The sequence below is a fragment of the Haliotis cracherodii genome, unplaced genomic scaffold (genome assembly GCF_022045235.1).
Source record: "Haliotis cracherodii isolate W230 unplaced genomic scaffold, xgHalCrac1.p SCAF_19, whole genome shotgun sequence".
NCBI lineage: Eukaryota > Metazoa > Mollusca > Gastropoda > Lepetellida > Haliotidae > Haliotis > Haliotis cracherodii.
The window spans coordinates 11,593,734-11,618,521 of record NW_027266274.1 but is presented as its reverse complement, the minus strand read 5'-3'; the positions used below and the strand labels follow the sequence as shown (position 1 = coordinate 11,618,521).

The following is a 24,788-nucleotide window of genomic DNA, read 5'->3' as shown; positions in this document are numbered from 1 at the left end:
TGTACAGGGTGGGTGTTGTACAGGGTGGGGGGGGGGTGTTGTACAGGGTGGGTGGGTGTTGTACAGGGTGGGTGGGTGTTGTACAGGGTGGGTTGGTGTTGTACAGGGTGGGTGGGTGTTGTACAGGGTGGGTGGGTGTTGTACAGGGTGGGTGTTGTACAGGGTGGGGGGGGGTGTTGTACAGGGTGGGTGGGTGTTGTACAGGGTGGGGGGGGTGTTGTACAGGGTGGGTGTTGTACAGGGTGGGTGGGTGTTGTACAGTATGGGTGGGTGTTGTACAGGGTGGGTGGGTGTTGTACAGGGTCGGTGGGTGTTGTACAGGGTGGGTTGGTTTTGTACAGTGTGGGTGTTGTACAGGGTGGGTTGGTGTTGTACAGGGTGGGTGGGTGTTGTACAGGGTGGGTGGGTGTTGTACAGGGTGGGTGTTGTACAGGGTGGGTTGGTGTTGTACAGGGTGGGTGGGTGTTGTACAGGGTGGGTGTTGTACAGTGTGGGTGGGTGTTGTACAGTGTGGGTGGGTGTTGTACAGTGTGGGTGTTGTACAGGGTGGGTGGGTGTTGTACAGGGTCGGTGGGTGTTGTACAGTATGGGTGGGTGTTGTACAGGGTGGGTTGTGTTGTACAGGGTTGGTGGGTGTTGTACAAGGTTGGTGGGTGTTGTACAGGGTGGGTGGGTGTTGTACAGGGTGGGTGGGTGTTGTACAGGGTGGGTGGGTGTTGTACAGGGTTGGTGGGTGTTGTACAGGGTTGGTGGGTGTTGTACAGTATGGGTGGGTGTTGTACAGGGTGGGTGGGTGTTGTACAGTGTGGGTGTTGTACAGGGTGGGTGGGTGTTGTACAGTGTGGGTGTTGTACAGGGTGGGTGGGTGTTGTACAGGGTGGGCGTTGTACAGGGTCGGTGGGTGTTGTTCAGTGTGGGTGGGTGTTGTACAGGGTGGGTGTTGTACAGGGTGGGTTGGCTTTGTACAGTGTGGGTGGGTGTTGTACAGGGTGGGTGTTGTACAGGGTGGGTGTTGTACAGGGTGGGTTGGCTTTGTACAGTGTGGGTGGGTGTTGTACAGGGTGAGTGGGTGTTGTACAGGGTGGGGGGGTGTTGTACAGGGTGGGGGGGGTGTTGTTTAGGTTGGGCCGGCTTTGTACAGGATGGGTTGGCTTTGTACAGGATGGGTTGGCATTGTACAGGGTGGGTTGGCATTGTACAGGGTGGGTTGGCACTAGACAGGATGGGTTGGCATTGTACAGGATAGGTTGGCATTGTACAGGGTGGGTTGGCATTGTACAGGGTGGGTTGGCATTGTACAGGATGGGTTGGCATTGTACAGGATGGGTTGGCATTGTACAGGGTGGGTTGGCATTGTACAGGGTGGGTTGGCATTGTACAGGGTGGGTTGGCACTAGACAGGATGGGTTGGCATTGTACAGGATGGGTTGGCATTGTACAGGGTGGGTTGGCATTGTACAGGATAGGTTGGCATTGTACAGGATGGGTTGGCATTGTACAGGGTGGGTTGACATTGTACAGGGTGGGTTGGCATTGTACAGGATGGGTTGGCATTGTACAGGATGGGTTGGCATTGTACAGGGTGGGTTGGCATTGTACAGGGTGGGTTGGCATTGTACAGGGTGGGTTGGCACTAGACAGGATGGGTTGGCATTGTACAGGATGGGTTGGCATTGTACAGGGTGGGTTGGCATTGTACAGGATAGGTTGGCATTGTACAGGATGGGTTGGCATTGTACAGGGTGGGTTGGCATTGTACAGGATAGGTTGGCATTGTACAGGGTGGGTTGGCATTGTACAGGGTGGGTTGGCATTGTACAGGGTGGGTAGGCTTTGTACAGGGTGGGTTGGCACTAGACAGGATGGGTTGGCATTGTACAGGGCGGGTTGGCAATGTACAGGGTGGGTTGGCTTTGTACAGGGTGGGTTGGCATTGTACAGGATGGGTTGGCTTTGTACAGGGTGGGTTGGCTTTGTACAGGGTGGGTTGGCATTGTACAGGGTGGGTTGGCATTGTACAGGGTGGGTTGGCATTGTACAGGGTGGGTTGGCTTTGTACAGGATGGGTTGGCATTGTACAGGGTGGGTTGGCATTGTACAGGGTGGGTTGGCTTTGTACAGGGTGGGTTGGCATTGTACCGGGTGGGTTGGCATTGTACAGGGTGGGTAGGCTTTGTACAGGGTAAGTTGGCATTGTACAGGGTGGGTTGGCTTTGTACAGGGTGGGTTGGCATTGTACAGGGTGGGTTGGCTTTGTACAGGGTAAGTTGGCATTGTACAGGGTGGGTTGGCTTTGTACAGGGTGGGTTGGCATTGTACAGGGTGGGTAGGCTTTGTACAGGGTAAGTTGGCATTGTACAGGGTGGGTTGGCTTTGTACAGGGTGGGTTGGCATTGTACAGGGTGGGTTGGCTTTGTACAGGGTAAGTTGGCATTGTACAGGGTGGGTTGGCTTTGTACAGGGTGGGTTGGCATTGTACAGGGTGGGTTGGCATTGTACAGGGCGGGTTGGCATTGTACAGGGTGGGTTGGCTTTGTACAGGGTGGGTTGGCATTGTACCGGGTGGGTTGGCATTGTACAGGGCGGGTTGGCATTGTACAGGGCGGGTTGGAACTAGACAGGGGGAGATTGGAATGACAGGTAGGTGGTACTGCATATATGATAGTAGCCTAGCAAGTCTGAACCAGACAAACCAGTGATTGATATTTATAATGACCAACTTCAAACACTAGACAGGGTACTATGACATGCTATAAACCAAGTCACCATCAAAGACTAACACACATAAAATACTATCATTTAAAGAACATCTAGGTCACAAAGCTTGTAACACTACCGAATTGTTATCCATTGTTAACCATAGAAACTGACTTACCTACAAAATGAATTCAGGAAAATATTACAAAATAGGTTCTGGTACCTCAGAACTCGCTTCTCTTCCTCCACGCGACTGCAGCTATGCGTGTTGCTATGTATAATTCAGTGCAATCCAGCTGCAAGTTGCACAGCCCTGGAACAATGCATGGATAATGCACCATCCTCCCTTTGAAACTTGACTTGCATGATTTGTAGTGAATTAACAATTAAGGCAGAGACTATGTCTGTTGATCCGAAAGTGAAATTAGTCACGTAAATACCAGTATTTGAACAGTATAATACTGCTAGTACTGGTAGACATAGTGGAGGATGACACATAAGGACTGTCTTCGGCCAACTGAACGTTTCATGGCGTATCTGTGTGTCAGTGTCAACAGTCAACCGAGTCCTTCAAGGATAAACACAAATTACTAACTGACTAACATTGTTAATGTTAGTATGACTACAATTTCATCAATGGCAAAGATAGTAAAGTGTCATTTTATGTAAAATACATGTCAGATAAATCACACACACTAGGTAGCGGCCATTTTGGCAGCCAAAAGTGGCTTAAATCTACGACTCGGCGACCTAAACTTTCCCACTGATGGCCACTTGGCTACCTAAAGGTAAACATATCTGGTGATAATATCTGTTTAAGATATCTGTTGGCTCCTAAAAACTTAGATTTGGCTCCTAAAATATTCATGTTCGGAGCTGCTTGGCTCCCTAAAAGAAAGACAAACTTAGATGTCATAAAATGTCATAAAATGGCTGTCAGCTCAAACAGTCAAACAGTAAGAGTTATGTCTACAGAGTTTAATAGATTTAAAGCTTTTAGATAAATACAAGCCTAAGTTAACAAGATCGCATCTCCCAGACATAATATCCAATAAGACGGAAGATATCTCTACATAGTCTTATAGATTGCCTTGAACTATTTTATTTCAGTAAATCTGTCATCTATATTTGAATAACATTCAGCAATTACTTCAATTTAGACTCATTAAGGATTAGCCCCCACACAAGCTCGTCGATACCATAATCCCTTTCCAAGCACCCAGTAGATATGTCAACAAGATTAGTGCCAGTCCAACAGGATTAACAGGATTAAGTATTCCCCTCTGTCTAGCCATTCATTAACTATAGGGCACACCCCATCATGTATCAACCAGTCATATTCCTTTTCATTGTTCTAAGTTTTGTTAAATACATACTGAAGCAAAATTTTAACCAGAAGAGATTTGTCGCTCTAACAAGCAGATCTTTCTCCCACAGCCTAGAGGGTTGTACCGACTCTCTGTAGCACCCTCAGCTATAGTTAAGATATAGTTCATTGTTAATTTTTCTTGTAAATAAAATTGTGATTAGCCTCCTGTGACTTCAGCTCTTTGCTGACTAATTCCCCAAAGAAAACCAGCACGTCATTTGGAAGGTTTTGTTCATCTGAAAAGAACTATAATAGAAGTATTCTTGGGTTGGTTTTGCCTTACATATCTAGCATTAGAAATTGGCACTTGTCCTATAGTCCTTGTCAAATTGCCCAATAGTAAAGTATTGTCCTAGCGACTGATTTACGACACGTATTGTCTGAGGAACATTTAATTGCAAAGGCTCATTACCCTGGAGCCATGACATCTATATGCCTTGAAACACTTTAATTGCTGTTATTTATAAGATGCTAATCCTAACTGTTAATCCCCATTTTTGGGTACAAAGACCATCTACCATCCTGAACGAGATGTGGAAGTATGTCACTGATGAATTACTGTTTATATTTATATTTATTACTTACTAAATGTCAGGTGACCTTGGCTATATAAGCCTTGGTCCAGAGAGATTGAGAAGAAGGAAGAAAGAAAGGTCTTACCCTTAGCCTAGCTAGGGTTAGGCTGGGTGCTCCGGGGCACCTCGACAACAACCACAACCACTATGTGCTGACCTGGCACATAGTGTCTTTGGTATGTATATATCTACATGTATAAAGTAAAACTGTATATACCGCAAGCCATCGTCTCCAAGTTGTCACTTCCTACTGAGAACCATACGTCGGCCCCTTGCATATACGAGTATGCAAATTATTCATTAACAACGTAAGACCAACACGCGTTGTTAGTATCATAAATACCAGTAGAAATTTGCCATTTTTAAGGGGATTGCTGTATGTTGTCATCATAAAGACGCGTGGACTAATAATGTTAGTTTCCACCACTGACATGTTATGTCAGCAACAGCTGATACCAACAGCTGACAGCCAGGCTTCCATCCATCACTCTCTGCACCAATGTTCTGTAGATCTCCAGCTGAGATATGTGGCACTGCCATTTCTTGGTAATCGGAATGGACTGATACACCTCTACCCTACTGGAGACACTGTTATAATTAGCAGATAACATATGCGTTTTCAATTTAGAGTTCTTACCTGTAGATTTAACAGCACACAGAGCTACAGATAAGCTGTGTATCTGCGTAAAATACGCATCAGAAATGCAGAAATATGCAGTAAAATAAAATCCAAGCGTATCAAATACGCAACGAACATTACAGATACGCTACAAAAATAAAACTTGTGCGTATCATCAAAATATTGTGAAGTAACCCTGCGTATTCGATTAGCAAATCAGCAACTTATTTTGAAATTATAAACGGGCATTCCGTCAACCTTGACAAACTCCACGATGACAGTTACATCATGATCATTTGCCATCACACTTTCTTGTGGAAGTATCGTGGTATTTTTGAGTCCTATAAAGCTCTCTAAACCACACGACACCAGTTTGCAGGGACTAGATGAATAGTGTTTTTAAATATTTAACTTAAATACCCACATGTGTAACAACTAGTGGGTAACAGAAATTTGAATACCCAGATAGAATTACTGATACCCAATGATTTTAAAATGCATGGGTAAAATACCCACAACACCAAAAGCTTATCTGGAGTTCTGGCACAAAATGTTATTTGGAATGGAACACGCAGGACTTGGTTTCAAATGTTAAATATAGCGTGGTAAGATTTACAGGTAACCAAGCACTACATACAAAATACAGCATGTTTATACAGCCATTCCACATGACAAAATAAAATGTAAGCTCTTTGAATGTCACTGCAGATACTGATGCTGCATTTGTCTAATTCAGTGTTTTGAGTGGGATTACGTCGGTTGGGTAGCCTAGTGGTTAAAGCGATATTTGCTAATATATGACTCGTGAATAATCCCAATTAGCACCCTTTCAGATTGATCAATGTACACAATACTTATTCATTTGCGTATAATACACACTCGTGTGTTAAATGCACCCTTAATTATGGGCAATTAAATTCTGGAAAAATATATCTCTCGTATATAAACATTTCAGGCTGTCAGCATAAACCACGGAATTTATCTTTCAACTCAGTTTTTTTCGACAAAATAATATTCTAATGAGAGCCCCTATTTCTAATTTTGAGAGCCCCCTTGGCGCCTATTACTTCGAATACGGTAGTCGATATATATCTAGTATACTTTCCATCATCTAATGCCACACATATTTCTGATATCACAGTAACCGAAACTCCAGCTTCCACTGTGATCCAGTAGTCAAATTAGCTGTTCAAATCAGAAGTGGTTACGGTGATTTGAAACCTCTGATTGACCAACAGAATCGATGCCTTTCAAAGACCAGAATCAAGTATTTTCCAAATGCATGGTAGTATTTAGGTTATTGACAGAGAGCAATGGTACTGTCATGCAGTAATCAAATCAGCTGTTTAAATCAGAAGTGGTTACTGTGATTTGAAACCTCTGATTGACCAACAGAAGCAAGTATTTTCCAAATGCATGGTAGTTTGGCAGAGAGCAATGGTACTGTCATGCAGTAATCAAATCAGCTGTTTAAATCAGAAGTGGTTACGGTGATTTGAAACCTCTGATTGACCAACAAAATCTAGTATTTTCCGAATACATGGTAGAATTTAGGTTATTGGCAGAGATCAATGGTACTGTCATGATTTTACCAAATTTGTGATCATGCTGATAAATTAAACATACTTATTTTTTACTGTCAGTTTCTTTGAAATTCCTTCAAACATTTTTAAATCGATCTGTCAGTGTCCTATGAAATGGACCAAAATGAAAGCCTGCAACTTGAGAATACAATTTTCAAGACATAGGAATCTTCAACATAAAGGCTACTCATTGAAAATGACCTCTAACCATGCTAACTAACCCAATATTTCTTTGTTGTAAATTCAGATATTATATAAGAATGTCGGTATTTGTAAAATACATCACAGATGACACATGTACACCCATATTCATATATATCCAATACATATGTAAAAGAGATTTATCTAGGATTCTAAAGTAAGTTCCATTAGCAGGCAAATTGGAAAAAAATTGTAATATTGTTCAAAAATGGTAATTTTTTAACATTCATATTTTCGTAAAATTCTGAATTGGGAATTTTTTGTTTCAAGCTGGGAATTTTACTGTCATTTGCTGCACACTTGAGCCTCTCAGCAGATCGAGATAACCCCCTGAATGCCCAATACAGAAACAATGTGTTAATAGAAAAACTGAAAACTATCCAATATCAGCAGCCTTCACAAATAATCAATACCCTGTACTTCCCAAAGTGGACGAAAGACACACACAGAACAATAACACATGTAATGACTCTATTTACCCACACAGAAATAACAGATTGAGCTAAGCCTGAAATAGACCCTCTAGCCCATATAGATGTAAAATGACAGGACAACGTGAGAGAAAGATATTAAAAGTAAGCAATTTATCTATCCATACCTTCTCAAAGGCTGATATTCGACTCCAAATCAGCAGCAAATGTCAGTAAAAATTCCCAAATTGGAATAAAAAAAATCCCAAATTCATGTCATTATGATTATAACCTATGCCAAGGGGACTTGTCTATCTATGATAGATGGTCCAATTAAAAAGAGTCTTTAATGCCTACCTTTACATTTACATCTACATTTTGAACAAAATAATGTGTTTTTTCCCAATCTGCTTCCAAAGGCTTCTTGTTTGACATCGGAGATACATCACTGTGTGAGATCCAGGGAGAGACAGGGGGAGAGGGAGAGGCTGGGAGAGGCAGGGAGAGACATGAGAGACAGGATAGACTTCAAGGGGCTGGGAGAGACATGGAGAGGTTGGGACACATTGGGAGACAGGAGAGGTTGGGAGAGACAGGGAGAGGCTAGGAGAGACAGGGAGACATTGGGAGAGGCTAGGAGAGACAGGGAGAGGCTAGGAGAGACAGGGAGACATTGGGAGAGGCTAGGAGAGAAAGGGAGAGGCTAGGAGAGACAGGGAGACATTGGGAGAGACAGGAGAGATGGAGAGGTTGGGAGAGACAAGGAGACAGGAGAGACAGGGAGAGGCTAGGACAGACATGGAAAGCCTGGGAGAGACAGGAGAGGTTGGGAGAGACAGGAGAGACAGGTAGAGGCTGGGAGAGACAGGAGAGATGGAGAGGTTGGGAGAGGCAGGAGAGATGGAGAGGTTGGGAGAGGCAGGGAGACAGGAGAGACAGGGAGAGGCTAGGACAGACATGGAAAGCCTGGGAGAGACAGGAGAGGTTGGGAGAGACAGGAGAGACAGGTAGAGGCTGGAGAGACAGGAGAGATGGAGAGGTTGGGAGAGGCAGGGAGACAGGAGAGACAGGGAGAGGCTGGGAGAGGTTGGGAGAGACAGGAGAGACAGGTAGAGGCTGGAGAGACGGAGAGGCAGGGAGACAGGAGAGACAGGAGAGACAGAGACAGGAGAGACAGGAGAGACAGGGAGAGGCAGGGAGACAGGAGAGACAGGGAGAGGTTGGGAGAGACAGGAGAGACAGGTAGAGGCTGGAGAGACAGGAGAGATGGAGAGGTTGGGAGTGGCAGGGAGACAGGAGAGACAGGGAGAGGCTGGGAGAGACAGGGAGACAGGAGAGGCTGGGAGAGACAGGGAGAGGCTAGGAGAGAGGGAGAGGCTGGGAGAGACAGGAGGCTGGGAGAGAGGAGAGGTTGGGAGAGACAGGAGAGACAGGGGAGACAGGGAGAGACAGGGAGAGGCTAGGAGAGACAGGGAGAGGCTGGGAGAGACAGGAACAGGCTGGGAGAGACAGGGGAGACTGGATTGAGTGACATGGAGAGCCTTGGAGTGACAGACAGGGAGAGGCTGGGAGAGACAGGGAGAGCTTGGGAGAGACAGGAGAGACTGGGGAGACAGGGAGAGGCAGAGAGACAGGAGAGACAGGGAAAGGCTAGGAGAGACAGGAACAGGCTGGGAGAGACAGGGGAGACAGGGAGAGGCTAGGAGAGACAGGGAGACAGGGAGAGGCTAGGAGAGACAGGGAGAGGCTAGGAGAGACAGGGAGAGGCTAGGAGAGACAGGGGGAGGTTGGGAGAGACAGGGAGCCAGGAGGGACAGGGAGAGACAGGGAGAGGCTAGGAGAGACAGGAACAGGCTGCGAGAGACAAGGGAGACAGGATCGAGTGACATGGAGAGCCTGGGAGAGACAGACAGGGAGAGGTTGGGAGAGACAGGAGAGACTGGGGAGACTGGGAGAGGCAGAGACACATGAGAGACAGGGAGAGGTTGTGAGAGACAGGGAGAGGCTCGAGAGACAGAGAGGCTGGGAGAGACAGGGATAGCCTGGGAGAGACATGAAAATCATTGGAGAGACAGACAGGGAGAGGCTGGAGAGACAGGGAGAGGCTGGGAGAGACAGGGAGAGGCTGGGAGAGACGGAGAGGCTGGGAGAGACAGGGAGAGGCTGGAGAGACAGAGAGGCTGGGAGAGACAGGGAGAGGCTGGAGAGACAGAGAGGCTGGGAGAGACAGGGTGAGACTGGGAGAGACAGGGTGAGACTGGAGAGACAAGAATAGACTGGGAGAGACAGGAGAGGCTGGGAGAGTGAGACAGGGAGAGGCTGGGAGAGACAAGAATAGACTGGAAGAGACAGGGAGGGCATAAAGGGCAAATGAGTCAGTGAGTGGGGGCAGTTATGTAACAGCTATTTTCAGCACTCGTCCCCTGGACACAGTGGCATACTTATCAACCAAATTGCCACTGATATTTATTGGGCTGCCATTTCCACAGGATTGTGTTTAGTCTGGTTAAAAATATATATGGTGGCTATTTCAGGTTGCCTGCCCTTGCCACACTTGGGTGTGTGGGTTAGGCAAGATAATTACTTATTCTCATTTTCACCATTCTGATATATATAGGCCCCAAACTATAAATCACATATTCCATGTAAAGAGATAACATCAGGCTTGGGGAAATACATTTGTTTCTCATGACCACTAGTGCTGGGACGATACACCAACTGTACGGTCTCATACGTATCACAATACCTTACTCATGATCCGATACGTATCGCGATACTTATATGTGGTCATATCTGTAGTGCGTAAGCCATCATTTTCATAGACAGGATAGTCAAATACCTGGCTCACTGACGATTTACAGTTGGAAGTGTCAAGTATGGCGCAATGGATGAAAATATTTACTTTTTCACAACTAATTTTCACTATTAATTAGCGTTAGGTGTAACATTTATTAAAGAATACACTTAAGATAAGAATCGATATTTTTTACTTAGAGTGCAACTGTTATCGATACTTGTATCGAGAAGTGAAATATCGCGATCTACCGATGCATCGGTGTATCGTTCCACCACAACTAGTCCTCATAACGATACATGTAGCAAACCCTTAAAAATGGCACACTTCTACTCGTCCTTATGATACTTTAACTATTGGGCAGTTTGGCAAGGACTACAGGGCTACTGCTTATTTCTAAAGCTGACCAGTCCTAACAAGTGTAATACATTTGCCAGGGTTCATGCAGAAACAATGAAAAAGGTGAAGCATCTGAAAAAACTACCCTCATTTGGTTGAGATTTAGGAAAATTCAAAAGTTCCAGAACATAAAACTTTTTTCCAGCACTTTTTGATATGCATGCCTGGGGTAGAATAGGTCTTCAGCAACCCATTCTTGTCATAAAAGACGACTATGCATGTCGTAAGAGGTGACTAATGGGATCGGGTGGTCGGGATTGATGACTTGGTTGATGCATGTCATCGTATCCCAATAGCATGGATGGATGCTCATGATGTCAGTCACTGGATTGTCTGGACAGACTTGATTATTTACAGACAGCCGTCATATAGCTGGAATATTGCTGATTGCGGCGTAAATCAGGCATCACTTCCAAATGCCTTTCAAAGACTAGATTCATTAAATGTTTGAAACTAATTGTCTGATTTTTAATTGTCCATCTGTACATGGTAATCTCAAAACATGTAAATGTTTCGGTGACAGTGAATTATTGACTTGGTATCCATATTCATAACTTTATATCGATACAGTATCAACAGAAAAATGACCAATACATCAATATACAATGACATCCACAACACAACTTAAGCCTCATCTCTGAAACACCTCCACTGTGTAACGATATCCTGTTCAGATCACAGACACAACATCAACAACCTGCCTGCATGTGCATCCCACTCCCTATGCATTCAACAACCTGCCTGCACGTGCATCCCACTCCCTATGCATGCAACAACCTGTCTGCACGTGCATCCAACTCCCTGTACATGCAACAACCTGCCTGCACGTGCATCCAACTCCCTATGCATGCAACAACCTGCCTGCACGTGCATCCCACTCCCTGTACATGCAACAATCTGCCTGCACGTGCATCCCACTCCCTATGCATGCAACAACCTGCCTGCACGTGCATCCCACTCCCTGTACATGCAACAACCTGCCTGCACGTGCATCCCACTCCCTGTGCATGCATGCAACAACCTGCCTGCACGTGCATCCCACTCCCTATGCATGCAACAACCTGTCTGCACGTGCATCCCACTCCCTGTACATGCAACAACCTGCCTGCATGTGCATCCCACTCCCTATGCATGCAACAACCTGCCTGCACGTGCATCCCACTCCCTGTGCATGCAACAACCTGCCTGCACGTGCATCCCACTCCCTATGCATTCAACAACCTGCCTGCACGTGCATCCCACTCCCTGTACATGCAACAACCTGCCTGCACATGCATCCCACTCCCTATACATGCAACAACCTGCCTGCACATGCATCCCACTCCCTGTACATGCAACAACCTGCCTGCACGTGCATCCCACACACTGTATATGCAACAACCTGCCTGCACGTGCATCCCACACACTGTACATGCAACAACCTGTCTGCACGTGCATCCCACATGGCCTGGTGATGAAGCAAGCGGCACAGAGACCTACATGAGGCACTGAGTGTATTGTGATGGGTAACACTGATGAACACAAGGGGGCTGTACACATAGACAGAAATAGACACAGATACAGTCTGCAGGCTAAATCTAACCCCTGGAACTGACTTACTCATTTCAATGGCTTTCCCTTTATAAGTTTATCTTCCTCCTAGGCCGACAAATACGCAAATGAAGACAATGCCAGTAAACTGTAGATCTGATTTTAACAACAGAGGGGTCAAGAAGGGTACTTTCACCTATTAAACATGTTTAATCCATTTCTTGGAGTTTGAACTTGAGTATGATATTGTTTTGGTGGTTATACTCGGTGGAATATAAACAGTGCTTTTTCAAATCTATTTTTTTTCACTTGAAATATTTTTAAGGATATGAAAAATGTGTAAACCAGTTTTGTTTAAACTTGTCACAAAACAGAATGTGAATCTTGCCTAAAAGGAGAATGTTAGTTTCCTTATTCTATCTACCTATCAAATAAATGAAAGGTCACTGAATTTAGAGAGAATGTGTGTGAAAACTACATAATGTTTCAGACTGTGTAGTAGCTGCAGGAAGTATTACTACAGTGAACACCATTAACATGATTAATCCAGACAGTACAGTACATGCTACAGAGAGTATTACTACAGCAGAACCCCATTAATGCAGACAGTCCATGCTACAGAGAGTATTACTACAGCAGAACCCCATTAATGCAGACAGTACAGTCCATGCTACAGAGAGTATTATTACAGCAGAACCCCATTAATGCAGACAGTACAGTCCATGCTACAGAAAGTATTACTACAGCAAAACCCCATTAATGCAGACAGTACAGTCCATGCTACAGAGAGTATTACTACAGCAGAACCCCATTAATGCAGACAGTTCAGTCCATGCTACAGAAAGTATTACTACAGCAGAACCTCATTAATCCAGACAGTACAGTCCATGCTACAGAAAGTATTACTACAGCAGAACCCCATTAATGCAGACAGTATAGTCCAAGCTACAGAAAGTATTACTACAGCAGAACCCCATTAATGCAGACAGTATAGTCCAATTGCTACAGAAAATATTACTACAGCAAAACCCCATTAATCCAGACAGTACAGTAAGTGCTACAGAAAGTATTACTACAGCAGAACCCCATTTAGCCAGACAGCTTAGTCCAATTGCTACAGTACATATTACTACAGCAGAACCCCATTTAGCTAAACAGCATAGTTCAATTGCTACAGAAAATATTACTACAGCAGAACCCCATTTAGCTAAACAGCATAGTTCAATTGCTACAGAAAATATTACTACAGCAGAACCCCATTTAGCCAGACAGCATAGTCCTATTGCTACAGAAAATATTACTACAGCAGAACCCCATTTAGCCAGACAGCATAGTCCTATTGCTACAGAAAATATTACTACAGCAGAGCCCCATTTAGCAAGACAGCATAGTCCTATTGCTACAGAAAATATTACTACAGCAGAACCCCATTTAGCCAGACAGCATAGTCCTATTGCTACAGAAAATATTACTACAGCAGAACCCCATTTAGCAAGACAGAATAGTCCATAACTCCTTTGACAGGCATTTAGAAGTTGGAGTACTAAGTAAGGATAAGAATTTATGGATGATCAACTTCTTTATTACAATTAAGAGCGACATTTCGGTGTAGGTTCTAATACCGGTATCGATGCTACAGAAGCCAGCAGTTTTTGTGAGACTCTTGCAAACAGTGTCCAGACTAGAAGGGTTGCACTGTACAAGGCATGGCCACATTGCTGCTTTGTTGTCTGGTGAGTCAACTAACTGTTCTCATCACCATCCTGAACGCAGATGTCGCCTAAGCTGAATCAGTTCTGGAGGTGAGGAATGACTTCTGGTAAAACTGCAACACTGCCCAGCTGTTGTTTATTAATCATTCATGGTTCAAATATCATCAAGAGATAACTCAGATTACGATGATTATTAAAAAACTATTACATTACAAAAATCATATCAGATATTCAGGGTTAGCTGTAACAGCAATGGAGTATGTGGTTGGAATGTAACATCTACGTGGCAACGTGACATGTAAATGACGGTGAATATCGTCTGGTGCCGACAACAAGCCTGACTGAACCACATGATCTAGAATATTCCCACATTCACTATCTTTGAAAAGCCCTCAAGCCATCAACACAAGGCTGTTCCTGTGGTTCTAATACCCCTCAGTCCCTCTATCACTCCATCTACACAAGGCTGTTCCAGTGGTACTAATACCTCTCAGTCCCTCTATCACTCCATCTACACAAGGCTGTTCTGATGGTACTAATACCTCTCAGTCCCTCTATCACTCCATCTACACAAGGCTGTTCCAGTGGTACTAATACCTCTCAGTCCCTCTATCACTCCATCTACACAAGGCTGTTCTGATGGTACTAATACCTCTCAGTCCCTCTATCACACCATCTACAAAAGGCTGTTCCTGTGGTACGAATACCCCTCAGTCCCTCTATCACACCATCTACAAAAGGCTGTTCTAATGGTACTAATACCCCTCAGTCCCTCTATCACTCCATCTACACAAGGCTGTTCTAATGGTACTAATACCCCTCAGTCCCTCTATCACTCCATCTACACAAGGCTGTTCTGATGGTACTAATACCCCTCAGTCCCTCTATCACTCCATCCACACAAGACTATTCCAGTGGTACTAATACCTCTCAGTCCCTCTATCACTCCATCCACAGAAGGCTGTTCTAATGGCACTAATTCCCCTCAGTCCCTCTATCACTCCATCCACACAAGGCTGTTCCAGTGGTACTAATACCCCTCAGTCCCTCTATCACTCCATCCACACAAGGCTGTTCCAGTGGCACTAATACCCCTCAGTCCCTCTATCACTCCATCAACATCAGAATGTATGTTATCCAATCCAATCAACCCTAATGCATTTCTGGCGAGAAATAAAACTGTTTTAATCTATTTTGTGCGCCATAATCAATATGTGATGTATATATTTCATTAGTGCATCCAAAGCATGAAGTTGCTCCACAATGAAGTTAACCCTCTGTACACAATGATACGGCAGCATCATTTATTGCAGTGCAACAATCATCATGATCATGGAGCCTGGACAATATGGTCTTTCATCAGTACATTACAGCCGCCCTACACACATATACACCTCCTAGGACAATATAGCACGGGACCGTTATTCCACAGAGTTTCTGTCATTTTCAATATTTATCTGATGTTCCTAGTCCTCAAGAGTGAGTGGGTAAGTAAGGTTTTACACCGCTTTTAGCAATATTCCAGCAATATCACAGCGGGGGACAGCAGAAATGGGCTTCACACATTGTACCCATGTCAGGATTCGAACCCGGGTCTTCGTCATGACAAGCGAACACTTTAACAACTAGGCTACCCCACCACCCCTAGTCAACAAGGGAGGCTCTGTTAAAATTAATGAAATTTATGATGATCATGATGATAGGATAGTAGATTTGTGGCATTACCATTATACCGGTATGCCACGTTTTGAAATACAGTCAAACACCATTGTGTTGACATTATGGTTGTGTCAAAGTAAATACTTGGTCCCTGCGTATTCCTTCTCATTAATCACATTTGGTTGTGTCGAACCTCGGATAACGCAAAGTATTTACGTTGGTCCGGCGTTTGAGTGTACTAATGAATGAATATTAGGGCTGTTACAATTCACTCGCGTATTCGGTGAATCGAACCATATACATTCATGCATTGAATTCGTTATTCGTGACCAATAAAATCAAATATTTATGAATATGCAGTCATGTTCATTTACATACCCTGTACCTAAAAATATCCATAAGAACATGTTATATGATTTCTTCAAAGACAACACTCTTATAATATTTAATTTGACAGTAATGTGGTCACTGATCATTGTTGCATTTGAGCAGATACTAGTACCTGGGTAAGTGAAGTATATAAATGTATAATATGTTAATTAACAAACCATGTCAAAAAATTTGTGTTGCTTTTGTTTCATTGAATATAACAAATAACACATCAACTGCTGACTTGTTATTGTATTCGTGAATTAATATTCATATTCGTTACACTATATTCGTGATACAAATCGTATTCACCTCATTGTGTATTCGTTGCAGCCCTAATGAATATACAATTATCCCAAATATAACATTTGTTACATTCATGAATTTCAAAATCATGCCTATTTTTTATCTTGTTGGCAAAGTTTACATAAGTGACAAGTCAAATTGAACGCAACTGATAAAAAATATTTGTGAACTCTGTATATAAAGCATTGTGATTATTGTAACATCTAACAAAATGGCGGACGACTATGAAGTTGTAAAAAGTGGGGGGTTGGAGAATTTGATGCACAGGTCCATTTTTATTGAGGTCCATGAACAATTACAGATGAAAGAACTCCTGCAATATACTGTGGCACATATTGCAATACATGAATCGTTATCAAAATATATGGCAATATGAAAGCCAGGCCAATACCTAACACAGTATGAAAATTGATGAACCTCTTAAAGAACCAGAGTGACTTTCCATAACAGAAAATAATCAGTTGATTGCTGATGTGCATGATTCAGCACAATTCTCTAAGTTCTATCTGATAAGCCTTGGTTGTACACGACATTCTGACAGGACCAGCCTCAGGCCACACCATTAACAAAACTTGGTTCACAAGTCCAGAGACTTCAAAAAACTGAAATGTGAAAAAATGGAAACTAGTTTTTCTAATATTCTGAAACCAGAAGGAAGCAAAACGTTTAAAAAAAATCATTTGCTGTCGTCAATCCAGGCTAAAATTTGTTTCTTTCCCTATTCCCCAAATCTTTCTTCCAACCTACACTTTTTGAGGAAATAAAAAAATAAAATTGAAATTGGATTTTTTTTTATTGCAGTGGTTCTATAAAGCGATTCCCTGTACACGACTAAGGTTTGTATGAAAACACAAAAAGCAGAATACACAGGATGTCAAGAACAACAGAAAGATAATGGTGCCTCAGTGAGTGAGTGAGTGAGTGAGTTGGGTTTAGCGCCGTTTTTAACAGTATTCCAGTTATATCACTGCGTGTCAGCTTAATGTGGGAGGAAAGTCTGAAGTGATGCAAGTTTTGGACGTTCACCAAACTAAAAATAACCAAAATGCTACCTTCATCATCATTATTCATTTTAAATGTCTATACAAAAAACAGCAACTAAAATATCACGATATTAGAAAATATTCTTCCTGGTTCATTAATAGTTTCAGACATATTCTTCCAACCTTTGCATTATAATTCTTTGAAGTCATATTGGGTGCCTGTTCTATGCAGGTAGACACTAGGCAGGTACAAGCTCCAATGTATATATTTTTAGATATATGAATGGCTTCTTTCAGGGGAACAAATTCAGTAAATGAAAGTATAAATATCTCCATATGAGTCTTACTGGGATGCCTTGTGTGACTGATGAAGCCTTGGGAACAAAATGTCCTGGCAAAACATATGTTCAACCATAGATAAAACACTCTTATCTTGCCTACACTGAAGGTCACTGACTTTTTATCATTACGAAAAAAATAAGGAATGTGTGCTAAGTCAGCAAAAAATGTCTGCATGCAAACTTATTAGTTATTTGTGTTTGTTGTTTAATGCTGCACTCAGCAATATTCCAGCTATATGAAAGCGGTCTGTGACATCATGAGCCTCTATCTACGCAATTGGGATACTTTGACATGCATCAACCAACAACGACAAGTATAGTTGCCAGTTTCTGCAAGCATGGGTTGCTAAAGACCTATTCTACCCCGGATCTTCTCGGGGAGACTTTCAGTGGAACCATGAACAATTTGTTTTAATATTACAGCCATTAAACAACATATCACGTGCCAAACCACTAGTCCGGGGAGTCCTGGGGGTACCCAGGTGCTAATCAGGAACCATCCAACCCAGGTCCTACTCAGGAGCCATCCAACCCAGGTCCTACTCAGGAACCATGACTAACCCAGGTCCTCCTCAGGAACCATCCAACCCAGGGCCTACTCAGGAACCATGACTAACCCAGGTCCTACTCAGGAACTATGACCAACCCAGGGCCTACTCAGGAACCATCCAACCCAGGTCCTACTCAGGAACCATCCAACCCAGGTCCTGCTCAGGAGCCATGACCAACCCAGGTCCTACTCAGGAACCATGACCAACCCAGGTCCTACTCAGGAACTATGACCAACCCAGGGCCTACTCAGGAACCATCCAACCCAGGTCCTACTCAGGAACCATCCAACCCAGGTCCTACTCAGGAACCATGACCAACCCAGGTCCTACTCAGGAACCATCCAACCCAGGTCCTACTCAGGAACATTCCAACCCAGGTCCTACTCAGGAACATTCCAACCCAGGTCCTACTCAGGAACCATGACCAACCCAGGGCCTACTCAGGAACCATGACCAACCCAGGTCCTACTCAGGAACCATGACCAACCCAGGTCCTACTCAGGAACTATGACCAACCCAGGGCCTACTCAGGAACCATGACCAACCCAGGTCCTACTCAGGAACCATCCAACCCAGGTCCTACTCAGGAACATTCCAACCCAGGTCCTACTCAGGAACCATGACTAACCCAGGTCCTACTCAGGAACCATCCAACCCAGGTCCTACTCAAGAACCATCCAACCCAGGTCCTACTCTGGAACCATCCAACCCAGGTCCTACTCTGGAACCATCCAACCCAGGTCCTACTCAGGAACATTCCAACCCAGGTCCTACTCAGGAACCATCCAACCCAGGTCCTACTCAGGAACCATCCAACCCAGGTCCTACTCAGGAACCATCCAACCCAGGTCCTACTCAGGAACCATCCAACCCAGGTCGTACTCAGGAACCATCCAACCCAGGTCCTACTCTGGAACCATCCAACCCAGGTCCTACTCAGGAACCATCCAACCCAGGTCCTACTCAGGAACCATCCAACCCAGGTCCTACTCAGGAACCATCCAACCCAGGTCCTACTCAGGAACCATCCAACCCAGGTCCTCCTCAGGAACCATCCAACCCAGGTCCTACTCAGGAACCATCCAACCCAGGTCCTACTCAGGAGCCATCCAACCCAGGTCTTACTCAGGAACCATCCAACCCAGGTCCTACTCAGGAACCATCCAACCCAGGTCCTACTCTGGAACCATCCAACCCAGGTCCTACTCAGGAACCATCCAACCCAGGTCCTACTCAGGAACCATCCAACCCAGGTCATACTCTGGAACCATCCAACCCAGGTCCTACTCAGGAACCATCCAACCCAGGTCCTACTCAGGAGCCATCCAACCCAGGTCTTACTCAGGAACCATCCAACCCAGGTCCTACTCAGGAACCATCCAACCCAGGTCTTACTCAGGAACCATGACCAACCCGGGTCCTACTCAGGAACCATGACCAACACAGGTCGTACTCAGGAACCATCCAACCCAGGTCCTACTCAGGAACCATGACCAACCCAGGTCTTACTCAGGAACCATGACCAACACAGGTCGTACTCAGGAACCATCCAACCCAGGTCCTACTCAGGAACCATGACCAACCCAGGTCCACCTCAGGAACCATCCAACCCATGTATCTGAGTTACCCGTCCCAGCCCCAGCTGATGAGTTGCCAGTATTCTGTAGGTGTTCCAATTAAAACAACTGTCACACACAACATGCACCTGACACAACACACCTAGCACAACTCAATAAATCCTGGGTCATCAGTGAATACAATTATTCTCATATTTCAGCTGCACAACAAACATGGCTGAGCACATTTTAGCCAAAGCATTCCAATTTTAGAGACAATTTCAGACATCTGTTTCGACGTATATTAAATCATTTATCAAAATTTGTAAGAATTCTTCTTACAAATTATTTGCCATGTTAGCAAACATTTCAGACACAAGGATCGACTATAGTAACATGTTTAATTAAAAAATTGTTGTATACATGTCTCTGATTTTGAGTTCATAGGACACAAGGGATGTATATTGTATAATGCTGTAACAATACACAATTGTGCATGGTTACACTAGAAGTCACTTAATAAGTTCATATGCAGTCATTTCTTTATAATTTTTTAATTTGACGTTTACACGATATACAGCTTTTCCATTGGACCAGAGGAAATTGAGGTTCAAAAGTGTATGAACGACACAATTTGATGTTACTACGTTTTTCACGAGACGGTGTTCAAGAAATGACGTAAACACTGAAGGACTAATTCCACATTCCTGGGGAAACCCCTGGGAATTCCCTAGCACGAAAACATACCTAAGTGTTCTTTCTGATCATTTAGAACCTTTATTCTTGGTCTCAGCGTTTCAGTATACATTGAGAAATGCAGAGAGCTTGACTGCATGATTGTTCAGAAATATCCTCGCTACGGCCCATCCTAATGCACAAACGAAGAAAAGCCCATCCAAACTATAGAAGTATCAACTGGATCCGTGTCTAGGCTGACAGTGACCATCTTCAGCAATCTGTGATCTTACCTTAGTGTCTGTTTCACACATCTTTCATCACCTTTCAATGATCAGCCAGTTGATCAATGACGACTAACACATGTAACCGCCACAGGTTCATTAACATCCTCAGAAATCTCTCCCGTCACGTTAATCGTGCCAGCCATTTTGACATCTTGTACTTGTAAATGTATTACGACTCACTGTCATTGTGACTGACTTACTGAGGTAGTTCTTTACAGGCCTTTCTCATCGCAAGCTCCGAGGTTCATACAGTTTGGCCCTCACTCTATGAAGGTCATACTCCAATGAACTCACATAAAAGTGAAGGTCAATTCTTAAATAACTGTGCACACATTCCTAATGTCTGAATACAAAGCATGAAACACCAAATCCAGCAGCATCTCTGGTCAACCCGTGAAGATGCGGGGTAGAATAGGTCTACAGCAACCCATGCTTGCCGTTAAAGGTGACTATGCTTGTGGTAAGAGGCAACTAACGGGATCGGGTGGTCAGACTCACTGACTTGTTTGATGCATCAAGTGTTTGACAGTCTTTCATCACCTGATGAAGGAGTAAGCATATACTCCCAAACGTTTTGTTCCTCATAATCTGATAATAAAGAAGTTGACAAATTCTCCTCCTTTTGGTTAATGCAGGTTCACCCAGCTATGGAGCAAGATTCACCCTGCTATGGAGACAGGTTCTCCCCGCTATGGAGACAGGTTCTCCCCGCTATGGAGACAGGTTCTCCCTGCTGTAGAGACAGGTTCTCCCTGCTATGGAGCAAGATTCACCCTGCTATGGAGACAGGTTCTCCCCGCTATGGAGACAGGTTCACCCTGCTATAGAGCAAGATTCACCCTGCTATGGAGACAGGTTCTCAATGCTATGGAGCAAGATTCACCCCACTATGGAGACAGGTTCTCCCTGCTGTAGAGACAGGTTCTCCCTGCTATGGAGACAGGTTCTCCCCGCTATGGAGACAGGTTCTCCCTGCTATGGAGACAGGTTCTCCCTGCTATGGAGACAGGTTCTCCCCGCTATGGAGCAAGATTCACCCTGCTATGGAGCAAGATTCACCCTGCTATGGAGACAGGTTCTCCCTGCTGTAGAGACAGGTTCTCCCTGCTATGGAGACAGGTTCTCCCTGCTGTAGAGACAGGTTCTCCCTGCTATGGAGCAAGATTCACCCTGCTATGGAGACAGGTTCTCCCTGCTATGGAGACAGGTTCTCCCTGCTATGGAGACAGGTTCACCCTGCTATGGAGCAAGATTCACCCTGCTATGGAGACAGGTTCTCCCTGCTATGGAGACAGGTTCTCCCTGCTATGGAGACAGGTTCACCCTGCTATAGAGCAAGATTCACCCTGCTATGGAGACAGGTTCACCCTGCTATGGAGCAAGATTCACCCTGCTATGGAGACAGGTTCTCCCTACTGTAGAGACAGGTTCTCCCCGCTATAGAGCAAGATTCACCCTGCTATGGAGACAGGTTCACCCTGCTATGGAGACAGGTTCTCCCTGCTGTAGGGACAGGTTCTCCCTGCTGTAGAGACAGACTTACCATGTTACATCCAGGTTCTTTACATCCAGGCTGTGAAGGCGGTGGCATCATGCAACTCCAGCCATGGTGACATGGAATACAGCTCACACATGCTGCATTATTAATCAGCGCTATATGTCAGACCTCATCACAACATAGCCTTTGCTTTACATAAATCCTGGCAATCATTTTAAAACAGACAAAATGAACACTTCGAGATTTAAATCAGAGAAAGACTCTGCTTCTTGTCTTCAGGTCTTTAGACTTTTTCCTATTTTTGTCTAACAATTTCTAACAGTTAAATATCTAAGCACTGAAAATGATATTGGGAAGTTCAAGTACCGATTATAGTTTCAACTGAGGAAGGCAAAGCTTTTTTTTAAAAAAAATATTTTCCACATGTGTCCCAGTGCTAACAACCACGACCAATAGATGCTTGGACTTTTTGTTGAAGAATAATTACCATATTCGAAGTAATAAGCGCCCTGCTCTAATAAGCGCCCATGGCGATATTTACTCATATATTTGCGGGTATATATCCCAATTAGCACCCCTTCCGATTGATCAATGAACAAAAGACTTATTTATTCGCATATAATACGCAATTAAATTCGGGGAAAATATATCTGTCGAATATATACATTCAGGCTGTCAGCATAAACCACGTAATTTATCTTTCAAAGCTGTTTTTTTTCACCAAAATAACATTCTATTAAAAGCCCCCCATTTCTAATTTTGAGAGCGCCCTGGGCGCTTATTACGTCGAATACCGTACTTTCTCAAAACACTGGGAAAGAAGAACTTTGGATCTGAAGTTTTACCACAAGAACAAAAATCTTTCACTGGTGATGCCAGATGTCCTGAAAAAACATGTGAAAAAAACCACTTTGGCTCTTTTCAGAGAAAAGAGCAGAAAGCAATTAGTCATAATGTTCCCCACACCTCCCCCATTCAGTATAAATGATCGGTACCTCTGTCTGTGGTTGAAATCCAGGATCGATTGGTCCCTATGCCAGTGATGGAAGATCAGGATCAATGTTGCTGTTATCAGTGGTGATCACATCACTATCAGTGGGATATGTATGGATCTATTTCATCATACGATACAGCCTGTTATACAACATGTTGACTGCCCCACTATCAACATGACCAGGTGGTCAAGTGTCAACCAAAGGTCTTTCAACATTCTGACTGTGGTTAGACAGTTAGTGAGTGAGTGAGTGAGTGAGTGAGTATGATTTTACGCCGCTTTTAGCAATATTCCAGCAATATCACCAGAAATGGGCTTCACACATTGTACCCATGTCGGGAATCGAACCCAGGTCTTCAACGTGACGAGCGAACGCTTTAACCACTAGGCTACCCGACTGCCCCATTAGACAGTTAGTGAGTGAGTGAGTATGATTTTACGCCGCTTTTAGCAATATTCCAGCAATATCACGGCGGGGGACACCAGAAATGGGCTTCACACATTGTACCCATGTCGGGAATCGAACCCGGGTCTTCAACATGACGAGGGAACGCTTTAACCATTAGCCTACCCGACCGTCCCTATTTACACAGATAGAAATGGGTACTAGTCCTATACCTTGCCAAACTGCCCACTTCTGGCAATTCGGAATTTTCCTAAATTTTTATCTTCTGCTTTTCCGGGGCAACCAAATGAGGTAGTTTTTTTCAGGTGCTACACCTTTCCTTGTTTCTGCATGAAACCTGGCAAATGTACTACCCTGGTTAGGAGTGGTCAGCGGTAGAAATTAGCAGTAGCCCAGTAGTCCTTGCCAAACTGCCAAATAGTTAATAGAGTTGTGACGATTAATCGATATGTATTCGAATCACAATCTCTAGGTATCCAATACGATATATCGATATGGTTTCTATGTATCGATACAATAACGATACATTTCATTGAATAAATGAATCTGTTCTGAAACAAAATATTTACTCATACAACCGGAAACGCTGTCTCATGTTTGAGGTTGCTATGCAATGTTTAATCTTGTCTAGTCTCGCTAGTTTAAAGATTTGATTTTCTTAAAAACAGGCATGTTCAGCAGTAAATTGTGTATCATGATACATATCGAATCGAATTGTATCATAAAGCAAATATGGCGATACGTATCATATCGGTTTCCATGTGTATCGTCACAACTCTGATAGTTAAGGTATCATAAGGACGAGTAGAAGTGTGTCATTTTGAAGGGTTTTGCTATATGTTATCATTATAAGGACTAGTGGACTAAAACAGTTAGTTTCTATCGCTGGAGTGAGCTCAGTTTCAGAACATATTTCACCTCACACATTAGTTTCACGTGGAAGGATATCCCAGAGGTCTTACATTCACACCATTTTGGTAAAACCCAAGAACAGATGAACTTGTCCCATATTAAAGGTTCGAGTTATAGCGAATCTTAAGCATTTTTAAGAGGGTTGATATCCGCCTTTGAAATTCACACAAGTGCGCTCACCCAAAATACTAAATAGTGCTGTGGACAAATAATACCCCAATAATTGTAGTCCTACTTATTGACTGACCCGTGAAGATTCCGGGGTAGGATAGGTATTCAGGACCTATGCTTGCCGTAAAAGGTGACTATGCTTGTCGTAAAAGGCGACTAACAGGATCGGGTGGTCAGGCTCGCTGACTTGG

The 24,788-nt window shown here is 44.0% G+C and overlaps 3 protein-coding genes across 4 annotated transcripts in view; 2 read left to right on the top strand and 1 right to left on the bottom strand.

Annotated features, from left to right (window-relative positions):
- Positions 1-24,788, bottom strand: part of LOC139467111 (phosphatidylserine synthase 2-like) — a 52,007-nt gene that overhangs the window by 13,940 nt on the left and 13,279 nt on the right. The window lies entirely within an intron of this gene.
- Positions 8,486-8,917, top strand: LOC139466948 (octapeptide-repeat protein T2-like). The gene has a single exon (XM_071248668.1). The coding sequence runs from the start codon at positions 8,486-8,488 to the stop codon at positions 8,915-8,917; it is 432 nt and encodes a 143-aa protein (XP_071104769.1).
- On the top strand, positions 18,718-19,506 carry LOC139466947 (sporozoite surface protein 2-like). The gene has a single exon (XM_071248667.1). It carries the CDS (start codon positions 18,718-18,720, stop codon positions 19,504-19,506), a length of 789 nt encoding a protein of 262 aa, XP_071104768.1.

Coding starts and splice junctions, on each gene's coding strand:
- LOC139466948 (XM_071248668.1), top strand. CDS start 8,486: ATGGAGAGGTTGGGAGAGGCAGGGAGACAGGAGAGACAGGGAGAGGCT.
- LOC139466947 (XM_071248667.1), top strand. CDS start 18,718: ATGACTAACCCAGGTCCTACTCAGGAACCATCCAACCCAGGTCCTACT.